The 25,380-nt window shown below is 40.7% G+C and overlaps 1 protein-coding gene across 1 annotated transcript in view; it reads left to right on the top strand.

The window, feature by feature from the left end:
- The window catches only part of LOC122968444 (aryl hydrocarbon receptor-like), a 34,261-nt gene extending 9,112 nt beyond the window's left edge, over positions 1-25,149 (top strand). The window contains exons 3-11 of the mRNA XM_044333674.1: positions 14,281-14,399; positions 14,488-14,577; positions 14,688-14,808; positions 15,407-15,546; positions 17,359-17,561; positions 17,697-17,806; positions 17,913-18,054; positions 19,380-20,922; positions 23,002-25,149. Of these exons, the coding sequence (XP_044189609.1) occupies positions 14,281-14,399; positions 14,488-14,577; positions 14,688-14,808; positions 15,407-15,546; positions 17,359-17,561; positions 17,697-17,806; positions 17,913-18,054; positions 19,380-20,922; positions 23,002-23,097 (2,564 nt within the window). The 3' untranslated portion in view covers positions 23,098-25,149. The remainder of the gene's footprint in view (positions 1-14,280; positions 14,400-14,487; positions 14,578-14,687; positions 14,809-15,406; positions 15,547-17,358; positions 17,562-17,696; positions 17,807-17,912; positions 18,055-19,379; positions 20,923-23,001) is intronic.
- The last annotated feature ends 231 nt before the right edge of the window (positions 25,150-25,380 follow it).

The raw sequence follows: 25,380 nt of genomic DNA, 5'->3' as shown, positions 1-25,380 counted from the left end.
GCACAGCCAGCTAGCCTCCGCTAGCCCCCTAGCTAGCCCTGGCTGTCTGTGTGGATCCAACCGGAGCACCGACCCCCAGTTTGATCTTCACTGGGACCATCAGGGTGAAACAGTCCATGGAGGAGCTGCTGTGTTTGGCTGCACAGATAGGAAACACCTCGGCTGACAGAAAAAACGTCTTCTTTTTGGTTTATAATGGCAACCAGTGCATTAGGTTCTTTTAACTCCTTTGCCAAGATAAACAGACTGTTGAAATCATGAATTGAGTTAACTTAAGTTAATGCAGAACTGCCAACCTTGGGAAAATATTTAACATTAACACAGCGTAATGTAATTTGCAAGCTAGCTTGACTGTTCACCAGGCGTTTAAATTGGCAGAGTAATGTTAAGTTATACTGTCCATGTGTCGCAGGTTGCTAAATGTGACTTTTCATAGTACTGTATTCTGTACTGTAATGTTACCTAGGAAGTTACCAAGAGGTGTGTGTGTGTCTCTGGACACAGTCTTCAGGAAACACCCTCTCATTGTAAATTTAGTACAATATGTGAGAAGGGATGTGATTACTTCTACAGTTTCAGCAGCCATGTTCATATTCAGCCTGTATTGTTATTAGGTCATCATAGCATTACGTAATAGCCTATCTATAATGAGAACAGCTGTATTAACCAGCTCTAAAATATTTATTTCACATCAAATTGGCTTAGAGTTTGATTTATGTGGAGGTGGTAAACAGTAGAAACTATATAAATGCAGCAGTAGTGGCAGGTTAGTGTGTAGTCTAAGTGAATTTGTGTTCGTCGGAAAGCTGCGTTTAGGCAGGTGAATTTAACTAACAGTTTTGGCATCTGCATACAATTTTGTAAACAATCTTTTATTGGTATCAAGAATTTTCATATGAATGCTACCCTCATATTTTGCGTGGTTGACTGCTTCATGTATGCAAATGATGTCACGCATATGTTTGCAAATTGTGTACAATAACAATTCATTCACATGACAATTCAGGTTCAATTCAGTTCACCTGACACATCTAGGTAATGAAAGTGGTTCTCAAAGGGTTTGCAGGTCTGGAACTCCAGTCTTCTGAAGTTCTTGCTTCATATATTGTCTTTCTTCATTGTACTTAGTACAATGTATGGTTGCATGTGTAACAGTCTCCTCAGCCAGGTGGAAAAAAAATATGTTCATGTATCAGTATCTGCATCAACAATCAGCCAAAATGATTTGAAAGCATCAGCAAAAAATCCAATATCATTCATGCTTAGTTTTGAACTGTTGGTCGGACAAATCAAGACATTTGAAGAGTCACTTTGGGCTGTAGGAAACAGGCATTTTCACTGTTTTTTTTGACATTTTATAGACGAAACGACTAATCGAATAATCGAAAAAATATTCAGCAGATTAATCGATAATGAAAATAATCGTTAGTTGCAGTCGTGGTGTGTTAGCTCTGGTTTGAACCAGTGGATGAGTTGCTAATCTGCTCCTCTCATTGGTCAGATGTGTCTGGGGCGGGAAAAAGAACATAAACACAGGAAGAAACGTCCTGAAGAAGCTCTTCTGGCCAAATTGAACGTTCTTGGTCGTGCTAGTCCAGGTCGGACTTCTCCGGCGAGCTGCAAGCAACCGATGATTTCGCTCATCCACATCCCAGCATGCAATGTACACCTGGGATCCGTTTCATGAAAGCAGTTAGCACATAGCACTACTGTCCCATTTCACAATTGATTGACTACATTCCTCTTGGATGCCCATCAATGGGAAGAAAGTCTGGTGTTTTATTTTGTTTGGTTAATTGTGTTAAAATGAATGTGAAATGATCGCATGTTGCAAGTCGCAGGTTGCATGTTGCAAATTTGGAGCCGTTAGTTAGTGTGGGACCGGACTGAGACCACTTCCTCACCCGAATACGAATATCGTGTCCAGAAATGAATCGCACCAAGGAGGAAAACTGAAGAGTCCGATTCAACTGGACTAAAAAGCGCAGGTCTAAAAGCGCCGTAAGAGTAAAGATTAAAGGATAGATTCACACTTTTTCAAGTCAGTCAGGAGCCCAAAGGAACATTGAAACATGTTTTTCTTGCTGTAATCATTCCTCCTGTTCATACTGATCATTACACATAGTGCACTTACAATGGAAGTGATGGGGGACAAGATCCACAGTCCTCCTTCTGTGCAAAAATGTATTTAAAAGTTTATCTGACGCTAATATGAAGCTTCAGGGAAACATTGAGGAAACACAAAGAGGGAATTTGATGCTAAAAAGACTGTAAATGTGTCAGATATTTCACTTAATATGACTAACTCAGACTGCTGAAGCCTCATATAAGCTTCACATCAACTTCTCAAAATGAGGACTGTGGATTTTGTCCCCCATCACTTACATTGTAAGCGAATTTTGAGATATTTTTAACGGTCAGTATGAACAGGAGGAATGATTACAGCGAGCAAAACCTGTTTCTGTGCTCATATTGAAACCCGACTACTTTTAAGTTTTAAGACAGACTTGAAAAACTGTGAACTTCTACTATTACACAGAAAAATGTCAGATGAAACTTGAATATGTGTGTGAAATATTGAAAGTGTGAGACGGTGTGAGGGACGATGTGTGTCAGGTGTGCAAATACGCTGCTCCAGACATTTTTGCGGCGGAGCTCACAGTGTTTAAGGGTGTCAGAGAGACAAACTTGACACAGTGAATAATGAATAGTTGGCCTGCTGGGAGGGAAACAGGAGAGTGTGCAGATGGAGAGGCCAGATGGAGTCTAGGCACAGGAACCTGAGACTGTAGCAGCAGCAGCCTTTAACAGTAGCTCCTCTTTTCTGACACAGATCAAAAACAACTCAATACCCCACACATCCTGTCAAACGTGGAAGGTGGTTGGCTGCATCGTCACATTAGGTCAGTTTCCATCCAAATATAGCTTAAATTTCAACAGAATTTTGAGAAAATAGGAATGAATGTGCGTTTCCATCCACTGCCGTCCATTGAGATAAAAAGCTGATGTTGCTAATTCTCCAGTCGGTGCAAAAACGAGCGACTTTAAAACCTCAAACGGTGTAAAATAACATAGAAAACATGATGGGAATATGACATATATTGTTTATTTCATGTATTAATTTGAGCAACGTTACAGTCTCATCATCGCTCCACACAGATCTGATGTTTTCATCTCTTCACTGGACGTTTTGCATTTTGCTTTAGTGTGTCAATAGTCCCCAACAAACACACTATTTACTCCTGTTTGAATAAATTTTGCTATAAACTCAGTGAGTAGCTGTTTTGGGAAACTACTGAGTAATTTCTAAAAAATGAAATCATGTATTTGTTTCAATGGGAACCAACATATGGCTGCAATTGAGGATTATTTTCATTACTAACGAATCTGACAGTTATTTTCTAGATTAATGGATTCATCATTTTGTCTATAAAATGTCAGAAAAAATGGTGAAAAATGTTGTTATAATTTCTTAATGACGTCTTCAAATGTCTTGTTTTGTCTGATCAAGAGTCCAAAATCCAAAGATCATCTGTTTTGTGTCTCGAAAAAGCTTCAAAACATCATCATCGTCATGTTCAAGAAACAGCAAACAGCAACACTTTGGCATTTTTCCTAAATAAAACGACTGAAACGATCATTCAGTTGCCGATTAATTAATTATCTCATGAAGGACTAATCAATTAATTGACTGATTGTTGCAGCTCTAAACCAATGAGCTTCAAGTTCACAAGAAGACAGATTAAATGAAGAACAGTCAGAGCTCCCACAACCCTGGATCCTACATTTCCCATAATGCAACTCAATATAATCTTTTCTTTATATTGTCCCTGTCTGGTAAATGCCCAGATATTAAAGCCTCTGTTTTCCCCCAGATTGTAACAAAGCCTTTTTGTTATAAATGTTCAGTCGTCAAGTCTAACACAAGATAACACTGATGACATCACTATGACATCATCATTCTCTCAGCCTTGGCTACGGACATCATGCAGCTGTTTTCACAGGCCGAGTAGCTCTCCATATGACTATTAAACTGATCTTCATGTGTAATTTCTTTTTTTTTTTTTCATAAAAAATAGGAACAAAAACTCATCTCGAAACACTTTGCTTTTAGATATTTATTTAAAGGGGACGCCCCTTATTTTGGATCATATCTAGCTTTTACTCCTGTGTGGTGTGAATAGACTGATTGTGAGTCACATTCATACTCTCAGTTTGATTGGTAAGTTATTCACATCTCTGTCAAGCCGACAGTCAATGCAAAGCAAAATGTTTCCACTTTATTTCACCAAATTTACAAGTTAACTGGTGCTGCTCTGACCACAGATTTTACACCATTTTAACCCCAGAGTCCAGACAGCTTTCCCTCTCTTTCTGTGTCTCTCTGTCTCTGCTATCAGCCTGCTGATCACCGATGGAGCAGTGGGGTGGGGGGGGTGGGAGGGGGTGAGGGTGGGGGAGGTGGGGGGGGGGGGGGGGGGGGGGGTGAGGGGGGGGGGGTGGGGGGGGGGGTGCAGTGGGAGGAGGGCCCGAGGCTCTGGAGCACTGTGGCACGACATGAGGGCTCTTGACAAGGCCGTGCAGATGTTTGTGAACGGAGGACGTTTGATTTGAACAACTTCCACACTGCAGCTTCCCGTTTAGCCTAATTTATCTCCCACCATGCCGGTTTTAGAAGCAGAGATAGACTGAAGCTGTGATGCTGTGACTTCTTAAGAATGGACGATTATATAATAATACACACGTAGCTTAACATAAGGTGTACAAATAGTCAAGTATAGGATGATTTAGAGGAGAGAAGTCGTGGTGAAAATGAGAGTAAAGATTGTGGAATCACTTGGTTTTCAGGCCTATCAGATGAAGACGGTATCTACATCAGCTCGTTCTGCCCCGAACACGTTATCTGCCCTCAACTTTGATGCTGGCGCGGCCCGACATCTCACACAAGCTGTCGTCAAACACCACCGTCGTCTTGTTTAATGTTGGTCAACGTGCGTCACACATGAAAACAAACAAATAAATGGATGTTTGAGTGTCAAACTCACAAGCAGAACTAATCTGTGAGTAAACACTCGCTTGTTTTTGACAATGAAGGATGTAGAAAACCATGTTTTCTGCGTTTATACACGTTTATGTGAATAAAGCAATTAAATGATGATGAAATTGGTTATAATGAAGAAAGTAGACATGCTTTGTAAAGTAGAGCTGCAATGATTAGTTGATTAATTGATTAGTTGCCAACTATTAAATTAATAACCAACTATTTTGATTATTGATTCATTGTTTTGAGTCATTTTTTCTGGTTTCTTTAGTCCTCTAGGACAGTTAACTGAATATATATATGGTTGTGGACATAACAAGACATTTGAGGACGTCATCTTGGGCTTTAGGAAACAGTGATTGACATTTTTCACCAAGCAACTAATCAAATAATTAAGAAAATAATCGACAGATGGTTGGTTGGTTGCAGCCATAATGTAAATTACTGCACTAACTTAACTTAAAATTATACTTCATGATAAATGCTCCCTGCAAGTCAAAATCCAGGCCTTCAACCTGCTCTGAACACTTTGTTTGCAACGTTTTTTCAACCTCGTCGACGAGGTGACGTCGGCTAGTCGCTCGCTACGGTTTTTCCATGTGTTGTTCACGTTGTCGACTCGCGTATTTCTGCTCGGACTTCGGCTCGAACATGTACGGATGTATTTAAGAAGTTGACATTTCAAGTAATGAACAAGAAAAAGAAGTGAAATCCTGCTACTATAGTTTGTTTACGTAGCCTCCGGAGCCAGAGGAAGCTTCCTGAAGTTGACCAATCAGAACAGAGTGGGCTCATCAGGAGGCGGGGCCTTAAAGAGACAGGAGCTAAAACGGCCTGTTTGAGACAGAGGCTGAACTGAGGGGCTGCATAAAGGGCCAATATAAGATAAATAAGTAGTTTTTTTTAACTGTAAGTAATGGTATTCTAATAGAGCACCAGATTAAAAAAATATAGCCTTGGAAATGTGCTTGATACGTCCCCTTTAAATGGTTTTTTTACCCGGAAAAACATACAAAAGATGTGGAAGGACTGTTTGAAGTCCTGAGTAGTGACTGCAGTATCCCTCACAGGCTGCATACACCCCCAACAATAAGTAAATAAATAAGAGAAACCTCTTCTGTGCCTGAGAGGCGAAACCCAGGGCAAAGGAAGTCCCCGGTTTACAAGCAGGTTTACCAACTTTTATGTAAACAGTGTCACGGCTCTTGTCAATCAGATGTAATTGTCTTTTTTCATTGTCATTTAATTGTAAATAGGATTTTTTTACAGTGAGGTGGACGTGATTCCCCAGTCCACCGTTGATTCACTGCACCTTCTCTAAGATCGTCTTAATTATCATCATTTCAGAGACAGAATTGCGACTAGTATGAGATTTGGAGGCTCGTGGACTTAACCAAAAACAGGTTTCAGGTTTCAAAAGTGTTTTCTTATCACATTTGGAACTACATGAGACATCCTATTCAAACATAAGTGGCCACTTGAGCTTGTTATTGGTTTGATTAAGCTCCAGTTTCCATTATTTCTTATCTACCCGCTAGAAGTAACAGAGCTTTTTTCTTCCTTTGGGGCTTGAAATAAAGTGGCGACACTAAATCATCTTGACCCAGATTTGCTCATGAAGTGTAGAACCTATTATGTGTGAGGGTGTTCACTTTTAATACGATGGCCCTATTTAATCTGATAGTAGAGATAACTTAGCTGGGCACTTAGTTCTGACCTCTGACCCTTCAGACTGATTCATTTCCTGGTTATGTCGCACCCTACGGCGCAAAGACTGAATGTTGTGCACAAACACAGTAGGTGGACACTATAACAGGAACATACAATCCAATGCAATATACCACATCAGGCCTTAAATAAAAACTACATCCATTAAACTCATAATGTTTGATTGTTTTCAACTCTTTCAACTGTGGACGTAGCTGTAGATGTAGATATCGTAGTCAAGTAACATTATAACTTACAGAAATGTTGCAACAATAGTCCGACTCAGAGAGAGAGCAGCAGGTGAGCCAACTGTCAATCACAGCTGTCAATCAACACCCGCACAGCAGACATCAAAGATAAATCAAATCTAATTAACGGAGCAATAATTTACAAAAATGACCACCGGCACGTTTCATGGTAGTTGCTGCAAAAAGCTGTTTACATGGCTAATGATAATGAATATTCCACTAATATTCCTGTTTACATGCAGCTGTGTATATTCCGATCAAAACATGAGTATTTCAAAGTTTTCCTCAAGTGTTGTGAACACAGCCTCCCTTTTTCATTCCTTCAGCTACTTTCTTGAAAAGATCAGCATTGTGATATTTACACATATCCAAAAAACCCTTTTGATCCAAGTCTTTCAAAATGTTTAGAAGTCGATGTGTTTCTCCTTCTGAGCAGAAATGTTGGCTTTTCTTTTGGACGTGAATCTCCACTCCAACCCTGCAAACTGTTGGCTAGCTGGTTTGTTTACAACACAAAGAGCTGACTGTGAACAAGCAAGAAGCTCTCTAATGGTAAAAAATGATGATAATTTATCACGGAATAGCTTACATGTTGCTGCGGGACCGTTTCTCCTTCCAAGATAATCTTTTTTAGATAGAGTTCCACACTTACATCTTTGCAGTAGTCACTTTATTTTTGAGCTTTCGATCTAGTGTGCAGAAATCTATCTCATCAAGTTTGGACTCATTGATTACAAGGACTCAGCCGGGTGGAGCGCCGGTCATCCATGCAAAGTAATTGATCATAATTAGCATCCGTTATCCAGAAAAAGAACAGACATGTTGTTTAGAACACACAGATGTTAACATTAACTTCAGTGTCTAGTATTGATTTAGTGACAGCATGAATGTCACGCTGCCAAATAAGTTGCAGTAATGATCCTTTTTTTGTTTTGTTTTCACATGTAGGACAGTTTGGATAATGATGTTGTCAGATCTTGTGCATCCTCGCCGGAGTGAGATAGAATTTATTAATACATTTACAGACCTCTGATTGGCCTCCTCTGTTTCTCTTAATTCTCTAATCTTCTGCAGCAGTTTCCTCTGATTGTGGAGGATGTTTGTTCAGGGAGGAATAATGGGGACTGATGTTTAGGCCTTTATGGCTGTTGTTGTACACAACAAAGCCGCAAAAATAACACTTTCATTCGGTCCTCCTCACGCGATCTTTGATATCCTCTTTTAATTCATAGTCGGAATATTTTTGATATGCCGTTACATCAAGGAGGCTGTCGTATGATCGGGGCTTGTTGTTGTAGTTCCGGTGTGAAAGAGGAAAACAAATCTCTCGTTTGACTCGGAAACACTTTTTGATGTCGTCCGTTATGATCAGACTTTCCTCCGGCTATGTTTGTAACCACATGTGAACATTTAACTCAAAAATCTAAATATTTATTCATATTAAAACATATTATTTCCCCATTTTTCACTCGTCTCGCCAAGAAATGAAGCTCTGTAGCGGCTTCAGCAAGCTTTTCAGTCATCAGTTCTTCAGGCGGAGGTGTTGCCGACCAATATTTTTACAGATCTTGTCATTTGACTGACTTTCTAGATGTGTGTTTTTGCTGTAAAATATAAATATGAGATCACATTTTTTCGGACTGCTGGAAAAAAAACGACTTTAAGTTGGGTGATTGTGCTGTTTTGAGCTGCTTTATTCAAGTATCTGTGCAGACTAGAAAATAAATTTAATACTCTAATAAATATGAACAGGTGAGCTCTGATGTCATAGTGACAGATGAAGCCATAAGTTCAGCAGATGAATAGAAAAATAATATGATTTAAAGAAGCTTTGCTGTGACTGAGTGTCATGAAAGTCTTGAGTTGTGTCGCCTAAATCGACAAACTGAAAGAAGCATCTTCAGGTGAAGTTTGGAAACCTTACACCTCCACAACTGTCTTAGAAAAGATAAAACCAAATCTACGGCATTAGTTTAGTAAAGTTTATGTAAAGTTTGAGGTCTGATTAAAGGATTCAAGGCCCTTAAATCCACCGCATGTCACCACGGTTAAATTAATACTTACTAATGCTTCCTATGAGGACATGAAATTGTGTTTCCCCAAGCTTTGTGAAAAGGAAGTGTATTTAAACTTTAGAATAAAATAAATAAATACAGAATAGAGAATATAAAGAATATAATGTGAAAGGGTTTGGCCTTGATTCTACTTTTAACACAACAAAATCTAAACATTTTTAAAGCTCCGATAGAGTTTCTGCTCTAATGAATATGTTGTGTACATCCTTTAGTGCCATAGATTGTTTTGTCTGGCAGTGTGTGTGTGTGTGTGTGTGTGTGTGTGTGTGGAGGTTGACGTCAGCCCTGCAGAAACACAGTCGGGGTCTCTGTTGTCTGGCGTAAGCACTCAATAGACAAGAAGAAGCCACCTCTGAGCAGAGACTCGTCTGTTGTTCGACATCCCTGAATGGGTCCCAGGTGATGCTGCTGCTGCTGCAGGACTGGAGGTTACCATGGTGAGCCCTTCTCACCGTAGCAACAGGTCCAGGAAGTCTGACACCACAGGGGGGGGGGTGGGGGGGACGCAGGGAGGGAGGGAGGGAGGGAGGGAGGGAGGGTGATAGGGCGGTGAGCTGGCTGTTCATGTCTGCTTCCTGTGTTTGTCGATAACGAGGGGTGAAGGAGGTCGCCGCGAGGTCATCGCTGTCATTAACTCGGCCTCCAGCTGCATTTTCCTGCAAGATAAATCTGCGTCTGCTCCGCTGAGTCATAAACAGGCCAGAGATGCTCAGCTCTGAATACTGTACGCTGCACATACATACTTTATGCTTAATTTTGACATATGTGAGAATGAAAATAATCACTTAAAGAGACTAAAAAATGGAAGCAGATACGTTAAAGAAGCAGAAAAGCAGCACAGTTTTCTTCTAGTTTTATATTTAAAGTTTTTTGTTTCAGGTTTGGTTCTGGTGGGTGGAAATAACACTAAATTAAGTGCTCAATCTGTTTTAATTGAAAACAGATGTGAAAGATCTGCTAAGAGAATATTTTGGACCGCTCACAATGTGTGTGTGTGTGTGTGTGTGTGTGTGTGTTTTGGTGCAGTCTGTGTATATTTGCACACCCTTCGAGGCCTCTCACAGAGACCACACACCTCGAAGCGAACAACAGATGGTTGAGCCCGAAGCTGCTGCCACGTCCCTGCTGACAGAAGACAGAAACACTCAACAACCAGACTTTAAGACTAATTTAGCTTAAAGCAGTAAAAAACCTTCTTCTAACAGGAGTGAGATGATTCCACTTTTCCCACCGTAGTTTCCTTGTTTACAGAGTTTTCTGTGACTTAGTATCATAAACAATGGACGGCGTGTCTCCACTTCCTACCCGCTACGTGAAGTGAAGCCAAGATATGCTATCTCGTTTATGTGACGTCATTTGCAACCAGAGTCTGAGCAGTAGAGTCGGGCGGCGGGGTGAAGACACGCAGGACCCGCCCTCCTCAAGTTGACTGACAGCCGTCCCGCCAGCGTGAACAGAGTGAAGCCAGGAGCCGCTAACCAGCAGCTACAGCTACACAAACGTACATTAGCGTCTTCCATCAGAAACCGCTGCAGCTTGTCTGTATCATCTGGTTTGAGGGCAGCTGTCAATCATGATGTCACAACCCCCCCCCCCCCCCCCCCCTTTTTATAACATCGAATAGATAATTTCAAACAAACTTATCAGAAAAATGAACATACATCAGCGTGATAAGAACGACCTAAAATGACAGAAACTTTTTTAGTTCGGCTCATGTACGTGGATGTATAATAAGAGCTGAATAGGGCGCCGCCGCTCAGCCTGGCAGCCAATTTTTCCCAGTGGCCACTCGCGGTATTGCAGCGAAAAATCCCCCTGCGGCCCCAAAAAAGGATTTTCCCCATAGACCACCATTGTAAAAGAGACATCTGTTAAACTTTCTATTATGAACTTTTGATCTATGGAGGTTTTTATGTTTGTAAAACTTTCCTCGAGCCAAGAAAAGCGATTTAAAAAGTCTATGAGCCGAGTGGGAGCTCATGAGCGGAGCCAGCGGGGGAAACACTACTGCGCATATTCAGTGGGCCGCACAACACGAAAGCAAACCCGGAAGCTAGAAACTTTTTTTTGGCGAATGCACCAGGCGAGCAATTCATATAGGACTGAATGGGCGCCATTTTTAGTCTGATATCCAGCTCTTACAATACATCCATGCTCATGTCCCATCCGCTAACATGGAGGGGGCGGGGTTTATGACATATACTGTAACCAATCACAAGGGGGCGATCCAGATGTTTTGACCTCCACTTTCTGTGATCAAGTCATGTCGTCCATCTTTAAATACAGTCTGTGTGGTACAGCAGCCTCACCTCGCCTCTACTTCTTCTTCTCTCACTCGTTTCCACAGAATCTGAAGGTTTTAATCTCTTCGTAGTTTTCAGCCCCTCCTTCTCTCCGGACCGATGGACCGTGTGTCTTTTTGGCGAGGTGTGCTGTACTCTGCGTGTGAACCCTCTTCCTCGAAAAAAAGTCCAGAGAGCAGAGGAGAGAGGAGAGGAGAGGAAGAGGAAGGGAGGCAGGAAAGGATGGAAGTGGAGGCCAGATTACAGGTTCAGGTTCTGTAATTTAACGAAAAAAAAAAAAAGGACAAACCGACATTTCAACACTACTGTCTCATTTGTTTCAGCCTTTCACATCGGTCGTGTATGTTGCACGCTGTTCGATTTATTTTTTTTTTTTTCTTTTGGTGTCACACTGAGTTTAACGCTTGGCGACATGATGATGTATTACACCAATTTGAGCAGGTCCCTTGTGGTGGTTACAGTTCATGCTGCAACAACAAACCGGGGATTCTTTCAGTCGTCTGTTGGAGAAAGCTGCTCTGGACCAAGATGTCAAGGCAAATTCCTGGGTTTGTTGGGGAGGGTGGGGAGGATGGAGGTGGGGTGGGGGGGGGGCGACGACGAGAGGCAGACCCAGTAGGTTTGTTTTAAAAAGGGGGAGGGAGAGCGGTGAGAGGAGGAGATGGGGGAGGGAAGGGAAGTTTGTTAGCGTGCCATAGAGTCATTACTGTAAGGAAAGGAAAGGAGGTATTGCTTAGCTGACTAAATGCCAGTGATCACAGATTAGATTACACAAAATACATCTAAAAATTACTTTTAACACAGAGGAAAAATGCTCTTCTGTCCTGTTGGAGTCAAATAAAAAAACCACAGGAGCTGATTTGAAAGTATTTAATTCACTTTTTTCCAGTTAATTGTACTGACTAATTTGGGGTTGATTGCTTCATAACGTCCGTAGAGCCGCAACGATTAACCGATTAGACGGTTGAGAGAAAATTAACCGGCAACAATTTTGATAATCGCTTAGATGTTTTAGTTACTTTTTAAAGCAAAAAATGCCCCAAAAATTTGCTGGCTTCAGCTTTTAAAATGTGAGGATTTTATGGTTTTCTTTGTCTACTGTGATGGTTTTGCACTGTTGGTTGGACAGAACAAGAATATTTTGACAATCGATCGAGTCGTTTTAGTCAAAAAATACCAAAAATTTGCTGTTTGTAGCTTCTTGAATGTGAGTATTTGAAGCTTTTCTGTGTCAAACATGACTTACTTACTTACTTAATCGTCTTCGTTCCCTGTGGAACATCAGGCTGGTCCTGTCCTTCGCAGCGTGTTGTCAGATTCGCCGTTTTCAGTTACGAGGTCACAGTTTGTCCGCCAGGTTGTTTTTGGCCTCCATGGTTTCCTCTTTCCAGATGGAGTCCATCTCAAGGCTGCTTTAGGAATGTGGTCCTGGTCCGACGTGTCCGAGCCATCGGAGCCGCCGATGTTTAGTTTCCAGCACCGCGTTGCGACAGTTTGTGTATTTGTACACATCTTTCTGGCCAGATGCAACATATCTTCCAGAGACATCGATTGAAGAACGCATCGATAGTTCTGATGTCACTCTCGATCACTCGCCAGCTTTCTGAGCCGTACAGCAGAACTGATTTAACATTTCTGTTACACATTCAGATCTTTGTTTTTAGGCTGCACTGCTGTCAAACATAACAGTGAACTGAATATCTTTGAATTTTGGACGGTTGATGAGACAAAACAAAACATTTGAAAATGTCTCCAGGAACTTTTAGAAATTCTTTTCTTACATTTTACATTTTTACAATAATCTCTTAATCGATTATGTAAATAATCGTTAGCTGCAGCCTTACACATCTGCAATAATTTGCGCTATTTGATTCTTTTCTACCACAAATACTGTATATACACACTTTGCGGATGTGTTCACATGCGCTCTGGTGTTGTGTTGTCTCCTGTTGATCTGCTCATGAAGGGAAACGCTGCCTGCATTTGGCTTGTAGGACGTCACTGATACTTTATCTGTTTCACAAATAAACCAGTGAAACATTACATCACATCAACATCACATGCAGTGTGAGTGTTGTAGTAACACTTTGCTGCTGCTCAGAGTCACAACATGTAGAGAGTCGTCTTTTTCATTTTAACAACTTTTGGTGACGCTGAGAAGTCGGACAAAATCTGTTTGAAAGTGAAAGGCTCAAAGACGTGTTTTTGTGGCCGTTGAGAAGACAAAGATGTCTTTTTAATGGTGAATATTAATTAATACACAGTATGTAATTAAATAAACGGTACAGAAAGGAAAAAGCTGAAGTGTAGAAACATACTGAATGCAGTTTAGGAAACTGAAAACCAGTTGTGTTATGAATAAAACTGGCAACTATTTATGAGTTAAACTCAGTTTCACATCTTAAAGCAGCTATATTAAATGTTTTTTTATAATAACTATGTCTGAGCTGACAGTGTGTTGGTCGTGGCTCGGCTGCAGCTTTACTGTTTTGGCTCTTATAGTGTCGTTTTCAGTCGCAGCAGGCAGCTGTTTTCAGAGAAAAGGCTCTAAAAAGCTACTGTACACTACCTGCTTAGCTGTTTGATGCTAAACTACACAGATTAGAGCACATTTTATGTAATATACTAAACCAGAAATCCCATGAAAATACTTAAAAGGCTCTTTTTAGATCAGCAGGGACATCATGTCTCTGTTCCCTTCATTTACTTTGGTTTACATATTTTTGTGCAAGCCAATATTTTTCATTTTTCTGTCCTCCTTAACTTTTTTTTCCCCTCCAGGCAGCTTCGGACATTAAAGTTCAATCTCTGCTTGTGCTATGACACAGAAAAACATGATGAAAACGTCAAAGTAGTGTGCGCAAGTTGTTTTCTGGCTGAATCGTTTGTTGTTGTTTGTGTCGCAGCGGCGCTCCAGAGGAACGCGAGGTCAGCAGCTCCTCACGTCTCTTCAAACGGCAGCAGAAACGGACAGTCCGTGTCTCTGGATGGAGTCGGTTTCTCAGAGGGAGACCTTCTTCTTCAGGTACAGGAAACACTGTGTTTGTCAGTGTGCATGTGTGTCGTTTTTATCTGTATTATCCTCACATGCTGTATTGCTGTTATCTCTGCAGGCGCTGAATGGTTTCGTGTTGGTCGTGACGACTGACGGCATGATCTTCTACACGTCCTCGACGATCCAGGACTTCCTGGGATACCAGCAGGTAACACTGTGACGCCAAACATATGGTGTAAATATCTTACTGCGCACTATTCTGAGAGGAAGTCAAGATAAAATGTGAACTCATCCCTTCCTCTCTTCCTCCATCGTCAGTCCGATGTGGTCCATCAGAGCGTGTATGACCTCGTTCACATGGACGACAGAGAGATGTTCAAATGTCAGCTTCACTTTGCCCTCAACCCCAGTGAGATAAACTCAGACAGGAGAGCAGACGGTATTATTCTATTGATCGATATCTGCTTATAAAGGACTAGTTCATAATTTTAAGTCTGTCTTAAAACATCAGTCAGGTGTCCAAATGAACATTGAAAACTGTTTTTCTTGCTGTAATCATTCCTCCTGTTCATACTGACCAAGTGATGGAAGACAAAATCCACAGTCCTCCTTCTGTACAAAAATGTATTTAAAAGTTTATCTGAAGCTAATATGAAGCTTCAGCATCCAAATGAGTCAAATCAAGTAGATATCTTTCAACGTTACAGTCTTTTTAGTGCCAAAGTCCCTCTTTTTGTTACTATACTTCCACCTGCAGCTCAACAGGGAAACACTGTCTGAGGAGACACAAAGAGGGAATCTGATGCTAAAAAGACTGTAAATGTGTCAGATATCCACTTGATATGACTAACTCAGACTGATGAAGACTCACATTAACCTCACATCAACTTTTAAATGTATTTTTGCAAATCAATTGGCACGAAACCAGGGAAACGTAACCATCATGTATAATCTTATTTAGAGACTGTCAGAATATCAGATGCTGATGAACCCAGAAGGCAGATGTTTTAATATAGAAACATGTTGTTTCTCGGCAGATATGCAGTCTAGCATTAAAGCCGCGAGCAGCTCTGAGAGTCTCCTGCCTCAGTACATCCCTCCAGAGAACTCCTCTTTCCTGGAAAGAAGTTTCTGCTGCCGCCTTCGCTGTCTCCTGGACAACACCTCCGGATTCATGGTAAATCAAAGGATTTGTTCAACAAGATTAAGTGTCAACAGTATCTGTACGGTTTATTGGGAAGAGGGTTTGCACATACAAGGATTTGGCAAATTCGGAAGATATACATTTACAATAAAAATATTACATTGTAAAATATATTCTGAACTGAAAAGAGCTGTTAGAGTTTAAAACGAAGAGAATGGGATGTTTTTTATTTGTTTGTTTATTTAACAGTTAGCCAAGAGGCTATTTTCCATCTGTAGTCCCTGGACAGATGTTACAGACTCTCCCTAAAAACAGAATATGAAATTACTGAGATCATTTATAAGCATGTAGAACAATTAATAAAATGAAGAAAGAAGAACATATATAATATTAATAAAAAAAAAACATCATTCAGGACATCTTTAAAACATGATATGATATGCAAGACAATAAAAACATTTAAGATATTAATGTTAATAGAAAAGTAGATTGAATAAAACCACATTGAGCTGCGTCGTTAGACACTAACTAGAACATGCAAAGCAGAAGCACAGATACAAAAAGCGTGTACAGTTTATGTAAAATAAATAGATAAATTAGTCTGACACAATAAAAGCAAAAACCACAATAAGACATGCATGCAGGTACATGGAGGCAGTAGCAAGATAGCGAGATAGCGACAGGTGACGGTAGACAGCGAGAGAAGTTCAGCACAGACAGACTGAGGACAGTAAGGTCAGGAAAGAGCCGAGCGAAATTTTTTAAATTGGGGGTTTTCATCATTTGTCTCCAGCTCTCGACACAGGTTCGGGAAATCCCCTTGAGTCTGTCGCTGTAATATCCATGATTTCACCCATTTAATGCGGTTTCTCCTTATTTTTCCTCTCCGCCTCTTCTTTTCTTCTTCCACAAGCAAAAGACCAAGGGGCTGACAATGCCAGTGCCGTTTGCAACTTATCAGACATTTTAGTAGCTAAACGAAACCATCTGCAGTGAGCGAGATTGGTGTGAAAATGCTAGGCAACCGCTACTTTGTTTCTGATGGATTCCTACGTCTTCTGGTTTCCTTTTTCGAGTTCACGCAGGCGCAGGACGTACGTGCTAGTCGGCCGTCGGATGTAGTCTCTGTAGTGTGTTCAAATGCAACTGACACAGGGCGGCGTGAGACGACGCAACAGTTGGCTTTCGTCACCGCTAGTTCTTTGATGTCGGTTTGGTGTGTCACTTGCTTAAGTCTTAGTGCTGACAGAGCTGAGTACTAATTAACCATTTCTTTAAATGAGCTCTAAATGAACTATATGTGTCCAGTTCTCTAACAGAGAATGAAGACTGACTGAAAGTACTTTTTTTTCTGAGTGGGATGATGCGGTTGTCCTTTTATTGACAAACTGTCTGAGCGGAGGAGAGGACAAACCATATATAATCTTATACATAAGACAAACATCTACATATTTAATAAAGTTTGCACGTACACTCACTGAGCAGCTGTGCAATCTAATGCAGTCCAATACAACAACTCTGCCATGAAATCTTATTAAGTTTATACATTTTCAGTTATTGTTGACATTGCCAGAAAGGTGATAATTCTACTTTATGTTTATTATATTGTATGTTTTACATTGATGTGTTCCTAATATTTTGTCCCCTCATATATGTTTAATAGGAACACTTCATCCTGACGGGGACCAAATTTCATGACCATCTATATAACATAGTTTTTGGGATATTTCAGTTTGGACGTTTGCTGGCTTAACTAAAACTCCCACTCACACATAGAAGGGTGTCATCATCATATTTATGAATGCACCTACCTGCCTAAACGTAACCGTGTCTCCTCCGCTCCAGGCTCTAAACTTCAGCGGGCGTCTGAAGTATCTGCATTTTCAGGAGAATCCAGGAGCTGATGGTACCGTGGCTCCTCCGCAGCTGGCTCTGTTCACCATCGCCACTCCCGTGCAGCCTCCTTCGGTCATGGAGATCCGAACCAAGACCCTGATCTTCCAGACTAAACACAGAATGGACTTCGCTCCCATGGGCATAGACACCAGGTGGGGCTTCGCATTTCTTTCTAGACTGGTGATGCGTTCACTGTCTGTGTGAGTCAAAAATGGGTTGGAACTATATAAACATGTAAATTACCCTCCTGTGACATTATTTTCTTGTGTTTCTTCTTTAATTTTCAGAGGGAAGCTGGTTTTGGGTTATTCAGAGATGGAGTTGGTCACAACAGGATCTGGCTACCAGTTCATCCACGCTGCTGACATGATGTACTGCGCTGACAACCACCTCAGGAGTGAGTTATCCGACAAGTATAGTTTTTTGTGTGTCAGTTATACACTTGTTCTTAACTTTACCGCGGTCGATGAAGTTTTCTGACGTCAGCCTGTTCTGTCCCGCAGTGATGAAGACCGGAGACAGCGGCTTCACCTTCTTCAGGCTTCTGACCAAAACGGGACACTGGTTGTGGGTTCAGGCCTCCGCCAGGATCGTCTTCAAGGGAGGGAGACCGGACTTCATCATCGCTCGCCAGAAAGCCCTCACGTAAGCGTCGGCTTCTCATCTTAAACTCCTCCTCCGCTCAAAAATGTGTTTTCACCTTAAATCTCAGTTTAACACGTGAACCTACGAGCAGGATTTGTGACATCACGTCTAGTCCGGAGCCGATCGTGGTCCAGTATTCAACTTATACACAGGTGTGATGTGGAAACTTGAAGCCTCCGGCGCACAAACACTGAGAATGAACTTTACAGTGAAGGGGGAGACATCTTGTGTGCAGCTGTTAAACTTCTAATTTTAAGAATTTTTATCAGTTAGCTGAACTATTTTGTTATATTTCCCCAAAGCCCATTGAGTTCAAGTGTCATAATTCATTCAATCAGCATTTAAAAAACCCAAAAATACTCACTTTACTGTGATACCAGAAAAATAAACATCAATAGTTATATTTGAGATGCTGGAACCAGTGAATGTTTTGGCATTTTGGCTTGAAAAGTAACTAAAACAATCAATCAATAATGAAAATAGATGTTTCAGATTAATTTTCTGTCGACAAATCGTTGCAGCTCTACATCATAGTATATACTCGACAGAAGGAAAGTATTATGGCTTTTTTTGTGGAGAAACAAAGTGTTATTCCAAGCAGAGTGTCTTTATATATGTTAAAACATATCTGGAGGGGATCTAAAGCTCGATCTGTTCATGTATTGAAGTATTTTTAAACTCTCTTATGTGTTACATTTTGACATTTTGCCATAATCGTAGTTCTCAAAAATTTTGTCAAATTTTTGGAAACATCATAGCACGAAAACCAGAGTCACAAATAATTTATCCAGAGGAAGATTCACCTGTCATAGTAGCATCATACAACCAAGAGATAATAAGCAACATGTAATAAAAGCAACATAAACAGAAAACTAAATCTATGTAAACAAAAACAAAATTCAAGCAGCAAACGACTAAAAGTGATGAAGCTGTTAGTGTCGATGATGGTCAGATGACTGGATGTAACATCTAGGTATTAACAGTAAATACAAGATTAATAGAAAAGTTTAAAAGAAAAGATAAATAGATCAACTTGAAAGGTGAGAAAAATGTGCAGATTGACAAAAAAAAGTAAAAAAAAAAAGTGAGATATGGACATTTTATTATGTTTTATATGCTGCAGATTTTAGATTTTTATCTTTTTTTTAAAATCTTTTTTGCTCGTTTCTGCCATGTTGATTTCATTTCTGTATCTTTGTTTTTATTGTAAGTTTAGTATAAAGCACTTTTATGTGCCACAACTACTTTTTATTATTACTATACATTACATTTTTTATTTAAATGGCGTCTAATTCCCACCGTTGGTTGTCTAAATTTCCCCACAGAAATGAGGAAGGAGAGGAACACCTGCGCCAGAGGAGACAGCAGCTCCCCTTCAACCTCACCACAGGTGAAGGTGTCCTCTATGACTTCTCTCTGGATGCCTTCTCCATCCCCAGTCCTCCTGGTCCCAGTTCTCTGGACACCACGGAGCCCACAACGGAGAGACCTCTGGACCCCACCTCTCTCCTGGGATCCCTACGCCGGCAGGACCAATCTCTTTACACCCAGCCGCAGACAACCAGCCCCCAGCTGCCGATCTTCTCCCAAACAGAGGACCCTGATTTCGACCAGCAGCTCTTTGAGCAAGCCTTCCTGGACAGCCATGCTCTGCTGAGCGTGCCGGGCCAGCTCCAGGCTTCGCAGAAGAGGTCCAGCATGGGCGACCTAACGTCACAAGCCATGATTGACTCGCTGGAGGAGATCTTGGGAGATATTGGGGATGGAGGTATAGAGGGCCTTGAGGTGGAGGAGACGGAGCAGAGGGACTGGGAGGACACCCTCGCCAGGATGAGTAAAGAAAGAGAAGACGCTTCGAGGGAACTGAATCACATCCTGGCCAACGACGTGTTCTCGTACGTGGAGGAGGCTCTGAGGAGAGAGACAGGTGGGTATGTGCAGGGTTCGGATCAGAACGGGCCTCACGTCGCTGAAACTCAGATTCAAGAGCAGCATCCCGCGTCTGCGTTTTCAAACCACGAGTATCAGAGGCAGAAAATGACGGACAGCAAATCTAACGGGAGCGGATTCACACAGCAGACTCATTCAGCTGGACTGAAAGGTGTTTCCGAAGTCGCGTCTCACAGGGCGGCGCCCGCGCAGTGTCGTAACGCACAGCAGGGACTCACCTCTCCGCTGTGGCCTCCAAACAGCAGCGGCGCTCACCACCGTGGCACCCAAATGACTTCTACACAATCCTGCCGCTCTGCTCATTCACAGCCTGAAGCGACAGATCAGTCATGGCCGCCGTTTACACAAAACTCCCACTACCAGAGTGCACAATATACGCTAAACCACACAGCAGCTTCACAGCAGACTCACGTGGATCCGCAGTCTTCTGGTGTGGCCGCGTGGCAACAACAACAACAGCAGCAGCAGCAGCTGCCGCAAAGTTTTCACCATCACACACTCACACATTCCTCACACACGCCAGGCGGTGTGAACTCAGCAGCTCAGTCCTTCCAGCGCAGCCCACAAATGCAGCGATTATCCGGCAGCTGCATGTATGAAAAAAGAGACGGTCACATACCGAACCCCGCTACTGTCCCTCCTCCCCGACGAAACGGTCCGCTCCTGGGACCCGCAGGCTCCAGAGGATGCGCGCATGTTGCAGGGCCAAACACAAACTCTCCCTTCATCGGAGGCATCTGGCCTGCTGCTCCTAACCAGGGCGGCGTGATGCAGTCGTCCGGTCCCAAAACTCACATGGCCGCCTGTACAGATGTGGGCAACATCAGTCTGGGTCATCTGAGCGGAGACGACTCAAATTATCCTCCTGAAAATGGATCGATACAGTCGTCGTTCTTCTGTTGGAGCGGTGAAGCTCAGGTAAGACACGACTGCAGTTAGAAACAATCATGTTTTAAGTGTTTTGAGGTCATTTGGGGGGGAAAAAAAGGAACTGAATGTCTGTCCAACGACTGAGCATGTAATCATTAACTCAGGCCTGGCTCAGATTACAAGATTAGTCAAACAAGTACTTCCCAAATCTTTGTTCACATGGTTCTGATTTGTCTTGGAAAAACCGTTATTTATGAGGGGGGGGACCCAAAAATTCCTGCAAGCCATCGATAGCGCTGGAGTAGGGCGTTGTTATTGGATTTGCCGCTAGGTACCGTCTGCCTGCGGCTCGGTGAAACTAACACTGGGACTGAAAATGACAAGATTCACCACCGTGGAAGAAAACCAGGAAGAAACATAGGGCTCTTGCAGACTTACACAACACACCCACTTTACTATACAACACACCCTCCTGTTATTCTTACCCTAACCATCTCACTCCACATGCCTAAACCTAACCAAGTGGGTGTGTCAGGTAGTAAACTGGTAGACAGAAAGACCTACTCAGGTGGCTCTGGATAAGGCAACAAAAGAAGGAAGTGGTTTAGAAAAGGTGCTACTGAAAGATTTATGACAGTTTTTTAGTAATTCCAGGATTTTTTGGGTCCCCGTTCATATGCAACACAATAATAAAAACTTCATTCATTCAGAATCCTTAATTGTTGCTATTGGTAACCACATATCACTCCATAGTTGCTGAATTTATCTGACATTGACTCAGGTTACAACAGTAAAATTGATCCACAGTGGTGAATCTTCTCCCAATTTTAGTTTCAACAAGCTGCAGTCAGACGCTGCCCAGCAGCAAATCCAATAGCTACACCCTACTGCTGTGCTATCAATGGCTTCTGGGTATTTTTGGGTCCCCCCCCACATACGATACACCCAGCTTTTATGGTCTTACAAGACAACAGAGTCATATAAGCCAGATCCAGAATGCTGTGTTCACATTTTTTAAACAACACTAAAAAAAAGTCAAAAACTAAAAAACTTAAATGTTTACAACAAAATTCATAAATTACTGACAAATCTTGACATTGTTTGCTCTGACAGTCAATATTTCTGACCTTCAACCATGAGCTGTTGGTGATTTTGATGTTTATCGCTTTTTTGTTTTTGGTTGATTTGGTCAAACGGTATTAAAAATGTTCGGTACAAAAAAGGGAATTAATCTTTAAGGCCGATTTTACACATCAGCGTGTGTTTCCAGGTGTTGGGGAGTGCTACTGCATGTGTGTAAGAAGTTATATAAAGCATTTCGTGTCTCCAGAGGGAGCTGCTGTAAACTCCCTCAAGTGATGTCACTTGAGTCAGCGTGATGTCACTTGAGTCAGCATCAGTCGGGGCTGAAGACTACAAATTTTAACATTAAACAGATCTGAGGGTGTGGAGTTAGAAAGGAGTGAAGTTAGCAGACCTCTGTTGCTCCAGGCTACATTAGCAGCTACTAGCATAACACACCTGAATCTCTGACCCAGCTGCTGTTGGTTGAGTTGCATTGTGGGTAATGTAGGCGGCAGGTTTTGACAAGGAAGAAGAATGCGTGGAATATCTCTGATTTTACTGTAGCAATTTTGATCTTTTCTTTAAACTCCGTCCGTCATGAGTCCAACGTGTTATCGTTTAACGCATCCACTTATATAAAGATCCAGATTTTAAATTATACATAACAGGTTTGAAGTTATTATAGTTGTAGTTTATTATAGTTCCAGCCCAGATTTCTCCTCCTTAGATAACTACAGTCAAAAACTGGCCTAACTTCCCACATTTGAGCCTGACCAAACACTTCTCTTTTATAATAATAATAATAATAATAATAAAGTTTATTTATAAAGCCCTTATCAACACCAGCAATTACAAAGTGCTTTACAGGGCAGTCAAGACACACACACATCCCCACATATATGACATTAAAAACAAACATTAGTAAAAAAAAAATAAATAAATATTATAAGAAAGTTTTATAATAAAAGTGAGTTTCCAGAAGAATTTAATTTGCAAGTCTGAGACTTTCTTTTCAGCGTAACGATCAGATAATCACAGCTTTTCTCTTCTTTTCTTCCACAGATCCCCAAAGTTCCCCTGAACGGCGTTATCGACCCGTTCCTCTTCCCCTCCCTTCCTACTGGGAGCATCAACCTTTCCCAAAACGCCGGCCCGTAGCCGCGCTCGGATTCTGGACTGACTGAAGCACTTCTGAGATTATTCCTCCGGATCTGCCTCCACACAAACAATATCCAAGGATCATTATATTTTATACATGTAGTGTCTGCTGTGGCTCACCGAGAATTATTAACCTTCTCATTTCAAACAAAAAAAAAAAAAAGTCTTTACAGTCTTTTGCTGATAACGCAGGTTTAAATCTTCAAATATTTATCAAGCAACCTTCTCCAATAATTAGCTTTTAACACATTTACATATATATATATATATGCTGCAAGTAACCGACGATGTTGAAGTATCCTGTCGGCAGAACGGAGGAAGCTGGAAACAACAGGATTTATTGCACGTAGAGAAATCTTGACTTCAGTTCTCCTGTATCACATAAACTGTGAGGAATAAATTAAATGTACAACTACTCTTCATTTAGAGACATTTCATATCAGTTTAACTCTTCCTGTGAATCTATCTGTGAAACACTTTCTCAACTTCTTACAAGTATCTCTGCTTCTTTTAATATCCATTTATATCCAGTTTATGTGCAGTTTATATCAGTGTGTTCTTTGAGTGGCATTTAGAGGATACATCTAGAGCTGCAACTAACGATTATTAATCGATTAGTCGTTTGGTCTATAAAATAACTTAAAGATATTTAGTTTACTATCATAGAAAACCAAACAAACCACAAAATATTCACATTTGAGAAGCTGGAATCAGAGAATTTAGGTTTTTTTTCCTAAAAAAAAGACTCAAAACAATTAATCTATTGTCAAAATAGTCGCCGATCAATTTTCTGTCAATCGACTAATCAATTAATAGTCTATACACATCAAGCCATGGACTCAGTAGTATCATTCAGTCATGTATTTAGCTTTAAAAGCAGAGCAAATGTTTGCTGTTTAGTGTTTGATCAAAGTAAACACAGCTTCTTCTCCTTCTCCTCCTCCTCCTCCTCCTCCTCCTCCTTCTTCTTCTTCTTCCTCTGAACCCAACCAAAGGGAGTTTGTTGTTTTCAGCTTTAGTCAGGTTGGTTTTGTTTTTGTCTCCAAAGACGTTTGGATATATTCAGCTGTGAAACTAAAGAGACTGAAATGTAGGAACTAATCTTTTCCCAAACTTTGTTGGAAAGAACTGTGAGCCAGATGTTCCACATCTGACCATTTCAGAGTTATAGTTATATTTAGACTTGCCAATTATCTGGCAATCAATTTTCAACGAACTACAACTTAGTTTTGTATTGATTTAAGCATGTTTGACATGAAACGCACACGATACAGTATTAAAATACTGTAATTAAAGATTCTACTTGAGCATTTTTTCCCTCCCTCACTACCCACCATTGATGTGTCCTTGAACAAAGGCAAACAACACTAAATTATCTAAGACAAACATTCTGTAGATAAGTTTGAATAAAGTTTAGAGATCAGCTTTACTGCTAACAGAAAACTGAGACGGTTTTTGCCAATGTGGGCTGAAATAAGTTCAAAATGATACACAGCATTAACGCTCACATCATAATACATTTTGTGAAATACTTAACTTTAAGTCCCCCTATTTAGCATTAATAAGCAGTATATAAGCACTTAATAAAATAAACTGTTTATAACAGACTATAATGTGGCTATAAGCAGATATAAGGACATTTTTTGTGAGTGTATACAGGTGATTTTAAGTGTTTGTAACTGGGATATAATGAATGATTGATTACACAATATAGCACAGCTGTAATCATATTTAATGATATATGATTACATGCATGAACAAATCATTGCAGTGTTATAAAACATTAACTGTTTACACACAGTCATGTCGAAATGTTGAATACTTTAAGTCCCCTTATTTAGCTTTTGTAATCATTTATAATAAAAAGTTAATAAATGGTTTATAACACACTATAATGTTGTTATAAGCAGATAAAAGTGTTTATTTATGTATTTTTCAACAACTCTATAATCCTCTTGTGGACACCCATAAATTAAAAGGTTACTAATGAACGACAATATAGTTAAATACAGTTGTAATAATGTAAAATACGTTGTAATTCTTACAAATACTGAACATTAATAAACACTTAAAATGTCATTATAACTACATTATATTTATACAGTAAATATTAAATGTTTGTATAGTGCTTATAATAACGTAATAGGTGGACTTAGAGTAAAGTTCATTCTTGACCTAAGATATGGTAATTTCATTTAAAAAAAAAAAAAATTAACTCAAGGTCTACTCACTAGATTTCTCTCGGGTGCTTTCAGCCGCATCTCATGACCTTCATCAGCAGAT

This window comes from Thunnus albacares, chromosome 18 (assembly GCF_914725855.1).
Source record: "Thunnus albacares chromosome 18, fThuAlb1.1, whole genome shotgun sequence".
NCBI classification, from domain to species: Eukaryota; Metazoa; Chordata; class Actinopteri; order Scombriformes; family Scombridae; genus Thunnus; species Thunnus albacares.
Note: the sequence above shows the minus strand (reverse complement) of the source record. Positions and strands in the feature narration are given on the sequence as shown.